The 16,468-nt window shown below is 36.3% G+C and overlaps 2 protein-coding genes across 2 annotated transcripts; one reads left to right on the forward strand and one right to left on the reverse strand.

Moving 5' to 3' along the window:
- The first annotated feature begins 6,002 nt into the window (after window positions 1-6,002).
- On the forward strand, window positions 6,003-9,485 carry peak3 (PEAK family member 3). The gene is given in 5 exon segments (XM_087304272.1): window positions 6,003-6,223; window positions 6,358-6,509; window positions 7,073-7,575; window positions 8,250-9,137; window positions 9,139-9,485. Coding segments are annotated over 5 exon segments (1,758 nt in total). The 5' UTR covers window positions 6,003-6,101; the 3' UTR covers window positions 9,232-9,485.
- A 785-nt stretch (window positions 9,486-10,270) lies between these two features.
- Window positions 10,271-16,060, reverse strand: oaz1a (ornithine decarboxylase antizyme 1a). Its single transcript, NM_194264.2, is given in 5 exon segments — window positions 10,271-10,893; window positions 10,978-11,063; window positions 11,144-11,319; window positions 11,546-11,679; window positions 15,862-16,060. Coding segments are annotated over 5 exon segments (645 nt in total). The 5' UTR covers window positions 15,981-16,060; the 3' UTR covers window positions 10,271-10,762.
- Window positions 16,061-16,468: the final 408 nt, after the last annotated feature.

Here is a 16,468-nt window from a genome sequence, read left to right on the forward strand (position 1 = left end):
AATAGCCAGTGTTTTGCTGTAATGAAAGAAAGAGTATTTTACTGTAAAATGAGTAGAGTTTGTATGAAATTGTGTAGTCCAAATGATAAATTACAGTAATTTACTTTATGTACACATTACAGGTAGTAACTGTGACAATAAATGGTAAATTACTGTTCAACCATTACTGTCCCATTTACTCTGATGCTTTATGTTGCTAATTATAGAGAAGTGCATTTTAAAGGCAGTAAACAATGATTTAGGCATCACCAGACACTCCCACCGGCTGTCTTATTCTTAACCAAAAAGTTTTAGAAAAAGTTTTCAAAAAATGCTGGCCCTTTAAGGGAGCCAGGTGTTTGATTTGTTTACTGCTGAGTGTGCTCTATTCTCTGTCCATCAATTAGGATGTAGAGTCTGATATGTTTTAGGCTTTAAATAAGAATCTACAATGAGTAAGTAAAATGTGTTCACATGTTGTTGAGGGTTTCTAAAATAAGGCTGTGTTTTAAGTTATATTGTTGTTATCTTGAATTGTGTACTTGAAAGTTACATTGTTAGCTAGTCAGCCTCTCCTCATATAACTTCTTACATTACTTTTGTTTAAGTATATTTATTTATTGGATATTGCATATTGTCATAATGTACAGATGCTAACAATTTTATGTATCTTTCTGGCAAATAAGCAGTTTTTATGCACATTAAAAACATAAAATTCCATCACCTTAGTAAGGTAACATGTGCACAGAAATCATCACAGGGAATCACTAAAATTAGATACACATAACCATCCACACACAAAGCTCCACTGTTAAGTCCTAGGTTATGAGTTTGTTGCTAAGTATTTTTCAGAGCTGTGTTTGCACCTATGAATTGATATTAGAAACAATAGAAAAGTTCGTTGTCATGAGATTTTTAAAGTCAATAATAATTATAACAATAAAAGATTGGATCCTTTGGATTTTCTGTGTTGCCGACTTTATTTTTATTTTTTTATAATTATTTAAAACCTTTTATTGAGAACTGACAGTATGTGCCTGTGTTTGACAAACATGTTTCTATCTATATCTCTATGTGTTCTTTTCATATGCTTATTTTTTAATTATTTAAAAAATAAAATAATTATTTTGTGTTTTTTGCTGTTCAGTTTTTATGCATGGTTCGCATTGAGGAGAGAGTAACACATTTCACTGCAGCACTTTCTGTGTGTGTGTGTGTGTTTTTTAATGCATATGTGATTGTGATAAATGTTGGAAGTTGCTTTAAAAGTTTGCTATATACCATGGGGGTCAAACTCCAAGTTCCTGGAGAACTGCAGCGCAGCAGAGTTTAGTTCCCACCCTGCTTTAACATTACCTGTAGATTTCTAATGAGCCTTAATTAGTTTGATCAGCCACTGTAATAGTTCATTTACAGTAATTAACTGGCAACACTGTTGCCAGTTACTTACTGTAACCAAACTTTCACAGTGAGTAGCTGGCAACAGTGTTGCCAGTGTTCTACTGTAAAAAAGCCTGGTAAGGTCTAACAGTGTATATAATCCCAAACCTTATTTTTGAAAAAGTCGGTGGCAAAGAGTTTCTTTTAAAGTGTGATTTTGAGAGTAATAAACTCCCCATTCAGTTATCGAAATTCATAGGCAGGCTCTTTTATGTTGAAAACCTTTATACAAACACAATTTTTCTCCCACTAAACAAATAATACGGTATAATAAAACTGTCAAATATATAAACAAATCAATCTTCTTTGATAATTGGGTTTAAAAAGATATTCTATTGGTCTCACAGTTATTAAACGATAAAGGATATTTACTGACTTTTGCTGAATTTTTAGAGAAGTTTAGTTTTCCAGTGCCTCCACAAGATTATAGTATTGTAATTGGTGCAATACCAGCAGGCCTGGCGAGGCTTTTGCTAGTTTACAGTTAACCAAATAAACTACCAGTTAAAAATGAGATTTTATTAGATGGTATTGATATCAAAGATAGAAAATGTCATAACACATTTCTTACAAGTTTGATTCATTGTCCTGCAATTTTTAGACACAAGTACTTTATAGATAATATAGATTAAAAGAAAAACGATATAGATAAGAATCTCCTTTTTATGTTAAATCTGTTGATATTATAGGGCAAGTTTCATATACACAAGTTTAAATGGTCAGAGAGGAGGCCTAACATCTTCCATTTTAAGGCTGATTTAAAAATGTATTTTGAAACTCTTAAAGGACTTTCAAGTCATAAAGCGACCATAACTGTGAGCATGCTTAAAAAGTTAAACTCCTCTTCTCTGAGGTAAATCTTGTTATTTATTTGGATTATTTTTTCTTTCTCTCCTTTTTTTTTTTGTTACTTTGTTTACATGTTATGCTAAAATGTGTAATACACATTTATGTTGTTGCACTTGTTATGCATTTGACTGGAAATGTTCAGCAAATACAATAAAAAAAGTGTTATAAATGGAATTGTTTATGTTTTTACTGTAATAAGTTCACTGTAAAATGTACTGCAATAGATGTTAAATATGATTTAAAAAACAACGTTACCTTTTTTGAAGTATTATCGAAAAAAAATTGGAAATTCCTCTTGGCAAATTTAACAATACGATTTGGTATATATTTGACCCACAACCCTCAATCAAGCTTGATTTTTGGGCCTTTATAGGTAAAAGTTTGGGCACCTCTGCTTTGAGTGAAAAATTATTCCATTCAAGTTAATACACTGAATAAAAACGTTTGCTATGGTTAAACCTCTATCAAAAGTCTGACCATTTACTTTCATTTGATTTGTGGCAATGTTCTGTTGATTGTCAGATTGTCCTACCCCCCATTCAAAAAGAAGTTAGCGCATTTTGAGGACGTAATAAGCAACCCATCAAGTTTTGCAACTAGTGTAAATTTTAACATGGAGCAGTGTGAAATGAAGCTGTAACATTGCCCTATCTTTCCTAATCCTTAACCCCAACCTCAGAACCATTCAAATACAGTGTTGGTAGCATCTGATGGGTAGGATAAAATGTCAGGATGTCGATTTGATGGCTTAAGCCACAATATTTTTAACTATGCTGTCCTGACATTTTATCCTACCCCTCAGATTATGCTATCAACACTCGAATGGTTGAATGGCTTGAATGGTTCTAAGGTTGGGGTTAGGAATTAGATAGTTCAGTGTGATATTGCAGCTTCATATCACATTACTCCACATTAAAATTTACAGTGGTATCAAAATCTGATGAGTAGCATATTGTGTCATCAAAATGTGCTAACTACTTTTTGAATGAGAGGTAGGACAATATGACAAGGTAGGACAAATCGACAGAACAATGCCTCTACCTGTTTAGTTTGCTATGAGGCTAAAGTCTCAGACACTTGCGCTTTACGGATATTAAGTACACCATCTTTTATCTTTATTTTATTTTTATACTTCTTAGCTTCATATCAACGTTTATAATGTTTTGGTCACCTCATAGCTGGTTGGGTTAATTTATGATTACTAAATGTTTAATGGTAGAAAAGATGTCATGTTTGGGGTTGCTTAATGTGTATAAAGGGAAAACAGCATCCTCTAGTGACCAAAAAAAAATATCACATACTCTGACGCTGCGCTTCCACTGCAGAAGAAAATTGTGTGTCATGATGTGTGATATGTGTATGAACACATCGTCTTTCACCTGCTTAAAGCAGCGTGCTAAAATTGGACATGCCCCAGTGCAGTGGTGCTGTAGTGTTGACAGCAGCACACAGTGCAGATTTCACGCTGTAGCCGGTTAGTATGAATTCACCAAGAAGGACATGTTCCTAGATCAACAGTTATGTTGATTCTGGAGCAACATTCCAACCAGCTAATCTTAATTAAGGGACACTTTTACAGTTAGGGTTATGTCCTTCAACATGATTGTTATCCAACTGTTATTCACCTTTGATTTTGGGAATAATTTACAGTAAGACTTGGGTTTAAGGGAAGGGATTAGGGTTGGGTGATGTCGACCAATTTGGCATTGTACAATGTTTAATGTGAAACATTACGATGGACAATGGCATCGTCGTCATAGGCAAAGTTGAATTAATTATTTATGAATAATTAATTAATTCATAACAAATTAATTATTTGTAGCCTATAACTACCTGACCCGCATGGTCTTTGTTTTACCCATAAAGAAATCATAAATAAAGATAAGTTAAACACAAATTACCACTTGTCAATAGCTTTTTCAGCTGGACTCTGGCGTGAATAGGCAGAGTAATCTGTGTCGTTATAATGGTGTCCACAAACTTGGTCGGTAAAAAAGGTGCTCAACCAACGGTATCTGAGGTTTTCACAAAAATTGCTAAGTACAAGTGTGAAGGCAAAAAATTAAAGCAGTGTACTGATGCTGTGACACGTTACCTGGTAGATTCAAAAGACAGAAGAGTTGTTAGATAGAGACAAGATTAATTAAATATCACGTTTAACAAATAGTAAGACACGATCCAGCGGTACATCCTTGATAAACTGTCCAATGTGCACTGCTCTCTGGAGCTTAGACGAGGGCATGACAGTGTGTGTGGCTGTGTCTGTGTCTGTGTGTGTGTGGGGGGTCACGTGATATGCGTTTTCAGCGGACGGAGGGCTGTTCAGAAAAGCTAGGTAAAATAAGATGTGGATCAGTTTTGCTCTACAATGCCATTTTGTGTATTTGTGTATTTTTCGCGGTGCGGAGGATCTGCGATGCCGGCTCAGCATCGTGTTGTCTCTCGGCCATCGGCGATGGCATCGTTTATCGGCCCAACCCTAGTAGAGATTAGGTATGGATTACATTTCGAACAAACATTATGTTCTAGGATCAACATAGTTGTTAATCCAGGATGACATACTACTTTGTCCACGAGTGTTAACACCAAATTGTTGGTACTGTGGCACCTACATTTATACATGTGACAGAATTCACGAGTTGTTCTAAATGTGTTTACTTTTTAAGAGTTCTGAGCTGGAAGTGACAGGTTGGTTTTCCCTTTTAAGAGAAGGGTTTGAGGAGTTCAATAAAGCGCTCATAACGCAATGTTTTCATCTCACATTTGATGTCTCCTGTTTTCCTCCTCATAGTCGCTTACATTTGGTGAACCTAATGCTCTTGGATGTTTCCAGAGTGTTTTGTCAACGTGTTTTTACAAGATACGTGTGAAGGAAGGAAGACAACTGGTATGACAGACTCCCTTAAGTATTGCTTGGGCTTCGAACAACCCCTTAGGAGGATCTTCATTTTTCTTCAACGGAACTTGTGTTTAGGGCAGATACTTCAAGTGTCTGGCGATTTTGTCCTTAGTGTCAGCAATTTATGGTGTGGATTGCACCACACTTCTATTTTGCTAAGTCCTGCCTCCTCTTTTTCTCCAGTGCCTACTTCTCAGCATGGACTTCACAAGACTTAGGGTTCAGGATGAGCTATCTTCAGCGTAATTTGTTTCTGTTCGACATGATGCACACAGAGATTGACTGAAGCCATCATACTTTGGACCATTCCGAGTTCTTATCTACGGATAAGACATTCAGGATTGATGTTAAAAGGAGGCCGAAATGTGTTCACAGGGGACAGAATTCACAAGTTGTTCTAAATGTGTTTCTCCTTTAAGAGTTCTGAGCTTGAAAATGATGGGTTGGTTTTCCCCTTTAAAAAAAGGGTCTGAGGAGTTCAATAAAGCGATCAGTTCACAATATTTTCATCCCACATTTGATGTCTCTTGTTTTTATTTTCTCTGCATAATTGCCTACAGTACTGTGTTTTTGTCGCTTCAACTCAATTTGGCATGACTTGTGTATGTCAAGTTGAAAGTAGATAGAAAGTAGAAATTTACAGCATTTCTACCAATTAATAAAAATTCTCAAGTCTTGGAATGAAACAATACAATTTAGCAAGTCATCCAAAGATAGTAGTACTAAAAAAATGGTTCCTTTTTTTTAAGGTTCCTTATATGAAAACACAGCAAGCTGAAGCGCACAAAATGCACTCAGCCTTTCCGCTACCAACCTCAGATGCTAGATATGCTGTGGTAATGGCTGAGAGAGAGACAGAGAGAGAGTGAGATAACTTCCACGTGTGCTAAAGCACCAGAAGAAAACTACAGGAACTGGCAGTTGGAGGGGGTTGATGCACATTCACCACACTCAAACTATCACACGCCAAACTGCAATGAATCAAGCAACAGACTACTCTCTCCTGGGAGCATCAGGAGGGACATCGCCACCTGCATTGCCCATCAAACAGCGCAGGTAAGAGATGCTAGTGTTACACTTTGAGTTATGTACACTTTAAAACAGGAAACCTCAGTTACTTGTTGTGCAGTATAGTGAAATATAGCAAAAATGAAGCAGGTCTAGCATACTCTCCATGTGTGCATGTTTAGGAGCAAGTCTTCCTCAAGCTCGGTTCAGGATTTAGAGCTGAAGGTGGGAGATCTACTCCCGTCTGGACCACAGACCCCAGTGTCTCCGTTTACTGAAGTCTTCACTACTACTTACTGTAATGCAGCCCACTGTCCAATACATCATCGCTATGGTAAGCACTCATACCATGGAGTTGTTAGGGGAGAAAAAATGGTTTATTTTTAAAAGTTAGCTTTGCAGCAAGTGATGATAATCCTACTGAAATGAGAACTAAATATCGTAACCTTTTACATGCTCAGCCTTCCTCATTTCTGATTGTTCTTTTACAATTATTTGTTGTATACATGAAAATGTTAAAGGAAGTAACACCTGAAACCAATACAGTAAGCCACGAGACAGACAACTCAACCACGTAGTGCCTTTGTCCCACGGTATTGTGGGAACTGAGAGTTTCCATAGATTTTCATTCGCAAAACACATGACATACCACATCCAACTATGTAGTTTACATGCAGTATGTGTATGCTTTATGGCAGAGGTGTCCTGGAGAGTTCATGTCTAACGTGCTCCAATACACCTGCCAGGAGGTTTCAAATATAGCTAGTAAGAGCTTGATTAGCTGGCTCAGGTGTGTTTGATTAGGGTTGGAGCAAAACTTTCCTAGACACCGGCCTTCCAGGACCGAGTTCAAACACCCCTACTTTTTGGTAACCTTTACCCTGTTGTGTTGCTCAGAAAATCACCAGATGAGATTCTTCTCAGATGAAATTCCTCCTCCGGTACCCAAAAAGAGTCTGACGAGAACCCTATCCCTCCCGATGGAGACTCTGGAACCACCTTACCTTGAACATACAAAATCCTACAACTATGAAAATCCCTTGTATATGATAGCACCATTCCATGGCAGCCATACACTACAAGAGGAGGAGCTACAAGAGGAGCTGCATCAAGGTCTGTCCTTGCACAATATGACCTTTGACACGCCAGATGAGCAACTTCAAAGAGTCCTCAGAAGCTTCCAGAGCCATGAACAAGTTTCCACAGGAATTCAAGAGTGTTATCTTAAGTTTCTGAGAAACATGTTGCAGAACATTGAAGCAAGCATCTTCTTGAGTGAGCAGGAAGTGGAGATTTCAAAGACTTGTCATCCAAATGACTTCATACTCTTTGGGCAGAAGTGGAATTCTTACTACTTAGTGCGTTGCCTGAAGATTCCTGGAAGAATGTTTGCAGCAAAGGTAAGGACATCAACCGTACAATTATAAAAGAAGACAAGTCAGTCTAAACTAGATGCAGAATGAACCTACTTAGCAATTCTAACAACCTGAGATTGTGTGTATGCTGGTGTGCAATAACACACATGACTTTTCACTCCGAAAATATAAGTAGGCCATCATTACTTCCCAGTCTAAGCCCCTGAACCAAAAACAGAATGCAAACCCTTATAAGGCAACTCTAGCTCACAGTACAAAACCCTCAAACCACACTTCCCTTCAACGCACCAGGTGTTGAGCAACAGTGCTAACAGTTTAATATGTGCCACGTACATTAAAGAGAAGGTTTTAGTCACAATGCAAACGTTTTGGGGTCAAGAACTGCAAGAATCATTTTCCAGCAAGCATACATTTCTTTTTAAAAGTTTATTATATATCTAAATAAAGATTGTTTAGCTAAAACAAGGCTAAATGAGTTGTCTCTAAAAAAAATTTGACGTCATCGCATACACAGTGATAATTGACTACACCAATGAAATCTTACTAATCTAATCATATTTAGTTTTTTTCGGCAATTCTTAGATGTCCTTGATTCTTACTGACAGCCCAAATTTAGCCTTTTATCACAAAAACACAAAATTGCTTGGTGGGTATGTAAAATGTGTCTATACTAAAATTAACTCTAAATGTTCCGACAGGTTCACAGAGGGGATTCTGCAGCAGACTTTGATATATCCATACCTCATCTTAACATTGAGCAAGGTGTGCTCCATTTTCCAAAATGCACAGCTACAGATCAAACTTGCACCTTCGGGCCTTCACATGAGGACACCACTGAAGTATGTCAACAGCAAACAGTTGCTAATCTTCTGGAGCAAGGTTTTAGTGCAACCATGGTAAGAGATTTTCCATTGGGAACACTGGAGGACTTTGTTGAGGAGGGACACTCTTTGCACTCCATCCATCCTGAGGTCTATGAGAGGAGAATTTGTCTTCTTGCCCTCCAGTTGGTACAAGGACTTCAGCAGCTGGGACATTTTAATGTCACTTCCAGGGATCTGAAACCACAGTGTGTTAACTTAGTGTGGCCAAGCATGAAACGCAAGGATGCTAATGCTTGTGAATACGCTACTGATTTGAAAATAGGAGGAAACATGAATAAAGACTCCATCGAGCAAATAGAAGAGAAGAAAAAAAGTGAGATTTGTCAAACCTTATGGGAAGATTGGGGCACCCCTCGTTTGGTCCTTAAGAGCCATTTCGAGGATGATGTTTTTCAAGAGGCAACATCCCAAGAGTTCCAGTTAGGGACTTTGCTCAAGTACAGTCTACATCTCGATGACAATAGCTCATCTGAGATCAGGGTAAAAAAAGACACCCCATACACCTCAGGTTTGCTGTGGCTGGTCACCCAGCTTACATCTGAGAAACCTGAGCTACTATTGGCAGATGTGGCAGCGGTCCTCCAGGTCTTACTTTGGGGTCCACGACAAGGACTCTTCATGCAGAACCAACCAGAGAACTCTGTGTTTCACAATTGGCAGTTACTTAAGAGATCTCTTCTAGTCCTCAAGCTTGCAGAGAAGGGACTCTTTCAGGATCAGCACGGCTTTGACTGGGAAGACTATCTCTGCTTGCATTATCTATCTTTTTCTGATCCAGAGACTTTGCGTAGCATAACTGAACGCATAGGCCTTCACTAATTTGTTAGACCTGCTTAAAAGATAAAACGCAATTGCCAGTTGGTAAGCCTCAGAATCACCTCCACACTGATGTTGCTATGAACTTAATTAACATTTGAAAAGCTAAAAACAGACCTTGTGCTATATTTGTACTTCAGACTCATCTAATGCTGCATACTTGCATAGACATAACATACAAAAAAAATAATATTAATAAAATACGGCCCTGCATGTACAATAAAAAAAAATAAACAAGACTAAATTAGCATTTATCGCTGCCTTTTATGAATTTGCTGACTTTCTTGCTAAATTGGGAAATTTGATTTTAAGGGTTAAATCACCCCAAAATTAAAATGACCTCACTTACTCTTGTTCACATGGTTTTAAAACTGAGGGTTTTTTCTACTCTTGAACAAGATATTTTGAAGAATGCCAGTTCTTATCGATTTAGCAGGAAAAATGCTATGGAAGTCAATGGCAACCTGCCTTTTGTTCCAACAGAAAAAACTAGGTTTGTGACAAAAGCGTGAGTAAATGACAGAATTTTCATTTTGGGGTAAACTATTCCTTTAACTCATTTTAGGTAAATGGCTCCCATATTAGACAAGTTAATGTCATTATAATTTAGAAAAGTTGAGGAAACAAATTACCCCAATACCTTGTTTCACACCCACATATCATCTGAAAGGCTCCATACAAACGCACAACTTTTCTTTCCCCATTCTCTTGATTAAAAACAACTATAAAAATGAAACATGTTAGCAATACAATCAAATTGCTTTATGATGTTCAGTTTACTTCCATTTACTGTAAAGGTCTCTCCATTATAAACCATGTGCTGTATAATCACAAAATGAGCTTATGGTTGGAGTTCGACCCTGCGCTTACTTATTAACAATACCTGGAAGAAATGAGCATTATGAAACATTCAAAAGAGTTAAAAAAAAAAAAAAGTTCTGAAAGCCCAGTGAAACAGTCTAATGATTCTCATTCTGAATGTGGAAAATTCAATAAAAAAAAAAGCAAAACCAAGTAAGTAGTGTAGGGTGAGCATTTTTATTCTGCACACTGTAGCAAACATGCAGACCGATCCTATTGAAGTAATAACTAAAAACTCCAAAACTCATGCACAGATTTAGAAACAAAACAACTTGAAGACAACAGTAAAAAGAATCAACATATCAGCAATGAAAACCATAATTCTACATACATTGTTGCTTAAGGGATTCCAACCATAAATATTCTGCTCTAAAATTGGTGAGTGAGGGAATGGGAATCAGCAAAGAATCCAATTACATTGGAAAGTAAGCCCAAGGCTGATGGCTTAAAAACTAATGGTCACTGTGAAAATTTGGTATACACTAGTGCAAATACAACTGAAAAATACAGCACAACCCTTACAAGAACTACAATGTAGTAAATAACAGGAAAAAAGGTCAATTTGACATTCATACTATGTTTCTTTTAATGGTGACCATGTTGGGTGAGAAACAGCATAGTTATAAGAAGCAAGATGCGATTGAGGAGTCTTATTCGTCACCATCGGAGTCTCTTTCGATTCTGTAAGCCATGAAGAAAGCGTCGGGGCGGGTTGGGACGAGGGGATGACCTGGTCTCACAATCTCAAAGCCCATGAAACTGAATGTCCGCAGCAGCGATGCTGGAAATGACAGCAGAAATTTAAAAACTAGCTTAAACAAAATATGAAAAACAGAAAATGCGTTGAGAAATGACAAAGCCTTACCTCTGTCATCTCGGCTCTTATGGAAGCAGATGAAAACGTGATCAACCTGTAACTTTTCTTCTGCAAACTCCAGCAAAAGTGAAAAACTAAAAAAGGGGAAAAACTATTTTGAGCATCATTTAGCAAACTCAACATGGATAAGAATATTGGTCTAAATTTGACTAACCTATCTTTGCTCCCTTCTGGGAGGACACCAGTGGGGATTTCGATGTAAAGGTTTGTCCCCTTCAGTGCCCCCCTCCAGACTAAGTGCTTGCTCACAGAGCAACGCCGCTCAAAGAGCAAAAAACGTACACGGCTGTTCGACTGAGGGGCTTCCTCAAGAACCAGTAACTGAGCATCCTACAAACACAAATCAGATAACAAACCATAACAGTGAACAATACATTCAAATCATTAACATGAGAAATCAGGCGAGGTAGAATGTTCAAATTCAGTTCCCATAGGTGATGAAATTAATTTGTAGATAAGATATGACAACCGCTGCACAGTCAGATAACCAACTAATAACCTGCGTCATGCAAATGTGTTATCTTTATGCAGAAGACCTTCAAAAGAGTTTACTCACAGAATAGAATAGCTTAGCTGAAAGACTGTGATCCCGCTGATCATTCCCTCGCCCACCTGGGATCTTCAGGGGTGGGAGAGGGACATCAGGAACACCACAGAGGCCCCGGACACGGGTTACTGCAGCGATGGGAACTGTAATCAGTAAACACACATCTGTTAATATCCAAACTGCATGACATCAACACATAATGATTGATTGTTTGTTTGCTTCTGGGTTTAATTTAATGAATGACAGATCAATGAATCTTTATAATATTTATGTGGAGCATAAATAGCAATACTGAGAGTTTAACACCAAGAACGAAAATAAAATGGGTGTTTTAGTACACATATGAAAGCAAAACAAAAGCGGTTAAGATGAGGAAGTGCCAAATCATTTTTAAAATGGACCAATTGAAAAAGATTTTTAATTGCCCTATCAAACTTTATATATGATTTTATACATTTAACCATACAACAACAACAATAAATAAATATAAATATATATATATATATATATATATATATATATATATATATATATATATATATATATATATATTTTTTTTTTTCCCCTGAGCAAAATATTTAAAAATTGTGTCAAAATAAGCAAGCCATATTTGTATAATTTTTTTTTAAAACATAACCTTTAAAACATTTCATTTTTTTATTTTTAAAAGGTTAAAAAATATAATAAACTTAATGTATGCACAACAGTCTGTCCAGGTCAGCTTCCTAAAATACATGGAGAACTTTTAAACAAATGTTAAAGCTGTATTGTTATTATTTAAAACATTATAATTAAACCATTATGGTAAATAGTTAAAATTTTCATTCTTAAATAAGAAGTTAAGTTTCATTGAGAAGGATTGTTGGTAATTGTATGGATATTAATGGCCAGACACTTGGATGCATTAAGTGCTATTTGAAACCCCCTTTCAAAGATTTAGAAGTCACCCAAAAAATAATTGTATCTTAAAAAAGAGCCTAATGAAGTAAGAAACACACAAAAAAATGTTCACTTTAAAGATTTAAAATTAGTGCACAAATAAGAGATGTGAATTTTTACTTATTGTTTATTTAGTTGACTTAATAAAAAAAAAAAACAATAAAAGTCTAAGTCTGGGTGATTAAAGTAATTGAAAATGATATTCAGAATCAGAACCTGTAATTGATCTAATTTTTCCAGATCAATTTTTTCAATTATTTTCCCGTATCACGTAATTCCGCTCTGTTACAGGTACAGTAGGTGATTGTCTTTAGAAACATTTTTTGTTGTGCTGGTTGAAAGTCTCTACACATTAAAAGTACTGATTAAAGTAAATGATCTAAATGTATTTATTATTCTGGGTAAGGTACCAAAACTTTTTAATATCCTGAATCAATATTGGAGTTACTTTTGCATGCTGGAGAAAGGATGACACCATGGCTGAGGATTTCTTTTAGATGGGTAATGTTCTGTGTTGTAGAGAGGTTGTTGTTTTGAATGGGTTACATGCGCAGACATGATGTTCAGCCACTAAAATCTTCTGATGATAGATTGATGCAACTATTTTCAGTTTCATAAGGAAGCTTTTACAGCATTGATAATGAAAAAATTTATTCAGTTTAACAAAAAAACATCAGTAAATAGCATTATTTAGCCTAACCTGCTTTACTGAGTTGAAGTTGCTTTTATATTCACATCACATTGGTTCATTCTTCAACATTGACAACCTGTGATGCGCTCCCTATACTGTTTACTATGCTACTCTAAATATTTGCTCTGAAATAGCATGCAAGTATGGCTTAGTAACGAGTGTAATTCCTGCATGCTGCCAATCAAGCACTAGTCGCTAAGTGAGAGTTCTGCTGTCGTCTTTAAGGTGCGCGCGCACACACACTTGTATTTCAGGAGGCGTGGCTTTGGACGGCAGGGTTAGGACTGTGCTTCAGATTTATGCTAGCCGGATAGCATTGTCGCAGATCACTTACTGCACCTTTAAGGCTAATTTATACTTGTGTTGAACGCATGGGTATGGTCCGATGCAGATGTCACAGTCGCATACCTGTGCCCTTCTAAACAATATGCAACTACACATTGCACGTTTGCACTACATTGGTGATAATTGGAAGCTACGCCAGAGATGCGCAAGACAGCATATTTTCTATTACAATAAATTCATTATTAAAATAAAAAAAAATGTTTACAAAATATTCAAGAAATTCACAGTTTAAAATATTTTTTACAGGATATACAAGAGTGATTTTATTTAAAAGATGCTGCTTATTTTATACTTTTAATATGAAAAACTTGATATAAAATTATTAATTTTGTTTACAAAAGAGCAAGTTATGCATTTTCACTTTTTTATAAGAAAAAATATGACTGAAGTAATGTGCGTTTTAATTTCAGTTGTTCAACGTTGATGTGTAATAAATAATCATAGATAGTGTGCTTTTATTTAAAAATTCCAATAGTAATATATGAGCATATTTACAGTACAAAACGTATCAGTGAACTATGAGGGGAAAATAAAATGTATAAAAAATCGATTATTAATGGTAATTAGTTAAATAGTTCAATTAATCGAGGTTTAGATTTTAGGCCAAATCGCCCAGCCCTATAAAAGACAAACCTAAAACTAATGTATATTTGCCATTCATGGCATTAAAAGAAAACTATCGGGTCGACACTTGAGGGTTTGACAAGTATAGCATATGCTAACAAAAGATAAAATAAAATAATAAAATATATATAAAATAATCTTAAAAATGTACTGTTTTACATTAAATTTAAAGGATCCATGAGTTAAATAATACAGCACAGATCTAAACGTGCAACTGCAAATCTTTAAAGCTAAAAAAAATATGCATATGCACCTCATTTCAATTCAGTGCCACATTTTAGAAAGCAATGCGAGGGCAACAACTTGTTTGTCCCATTGAAAATGGCTTAATCCCTGAAGCCAGACTACATTACAACACCACCCTAGAAATTCACACAGGACGTAACGAGACTGTTACAGATGCTGGTGTGGGAGGGGAAATGTGGGCTAGTTACACAACAGCCTCTAGCAGGTGAAGGAATGAACACAGACATCATCTGAACACGATGAGTAAAAGGGAATACCGCATCAACAGGAAACCTTTGATCAAAGCTTAGATGGGGGACACACACAAATACAGGAAGCTAAAGCATCCATCATTTATATTTAAGCCTGGATTTGTGACGCATCACAGCATTGAGGATATAAATGAAAATGTGGGGGCAGCTTCTAACCAAAAAGGAGACATGAGGTAACCTGTGTTGCAAAGAAATCCCATATCCCCCAAATTCAAGTTAAAACATGCTAACAGCTAACGTTAAATCAGAATGTAGATGAAGTAACCCACATTTCCCCTTCATTTCCCCCCCTGCTGCTCACACAAACAAAAATCTGGAATATGATTTGGGTAACAAAAGTTTGATGAATTAATTCCATAATACATTGTAAATAAGCTTGATCAAAATATGCATGTCAATAATAAAATTATTAGCTTAAAATCATAATGGTACTCGGCAGTGATGCATGAGAAAGAAGAACAAACAAGGGGGGATGGGCGAGGCGACGTTTAGCGATAAGCACATTACAATTTGTTTAAAACCCTTTAAACCAACCATTTTATATAGACTGTCTAGTTTAAATGCCTGCTAATTGTTTTTACTCGATATATTAGTTGATAAAACTACTATTTTAGCAATAATACAACGACAAAAATGTCTGACTTTGTTTTTACCAGTTAAGTTAGCATTTTTATGTTAGCCACCTCGCAGACACCTTCCCGTCAATCACTTGTTGAGCTGTGCGACACCTGAATAAACGCGGTATATTCGTGTACATCTATCAAATATTACTATATAATACATATTAACGTGTTATAAGGCAACATCGTGATGTTGTGATCTCAGGCCAAACTGAGACAGCATCTAACGTTATATCAAAATCCATTTAAACAAACGTTGGCGATAATGACAGTTTGAAATTCAGATTTGAACGTTTCTCGAATGTTCTGCGAAAGAACCCGAATCGGTTACCTGGCAACGTACCTGTCAATCATTCAAATCCGTGACTGATAGACGAAACACGAGCCCACCTGAACTGACAGAAGCTTTTACGCGTGATATTGTACAGTTTGTCTTCAAATTACGTCGTTAAGCTAGTTTTGGCAGATGTACACTTAAAACTCATTCTGCTGGCAAAATCCTTATACATCAAATACATTACATTCCGTTTCGTCATACACTTTATAGTTGGCTAGGCTACGCTGCTAAAACAAGGCCGCAAACTAGCTAGCATAAAAGTCCCACATTACCTTTCACTCTCGGGTTTATTACGGGTCAGTTCGATCACTGGCATCTTGGGTATATTACTCTCTTTTTCTCTGACAAAACAGTGGCTATTCAGTATCGTCTGAAGGTTGGATTTAACCATCCGGCCAACGTCAAGGCCCAAATCTTCTCCGTCCGTGCTCCAACCGAATGTGTTAATGGCTGTAGGCCCGCAGTAGTTATACTTGGAACGCGCATGGGCGTGGCTTTAGCTTTACGTCATGCGCTTTAACAAACAAATAAGTTTGAGTGGAAATAAACAAATGGGAATAGAATATACTTTACAGACATCGTGATAATACGCATAATGTTTGATTTCTGATTTATTTAAAAATATGTGTTATATAGAAAAACTGAAATATAATTTATATCTGAGTTACATAATCTGTCAATAATTAGCACACTGTCAATAATTAAAGAACACTTTTTATTGCTACGACATAAGCAGTACGAGATGTACTATATCTAAGATCATAAGGCACATATTTCACCTCAGAAATCGTAATCGTAATAATACACTTAATAATATAAATAAACACTTGAAAATATCAATGAAATGTTTCTATGTGTAAATAAATATAGGGTAAATCA

This window comes from Danio rerio, chromosome 22, assembly GCF_052040795.2.
Source record: "Danio rerio strain M-AB ecotype USA chromosome 22, GRCz13ab, whole genome shotgun sequence".
In the NCBI taxonomy this organism is placed as follows: domain Eukaryota; kingdom Metazoa; phylum Chordata; class Actinopteri; order Cypriniformes; family Danionidae; genus Danio; species Danio rerio.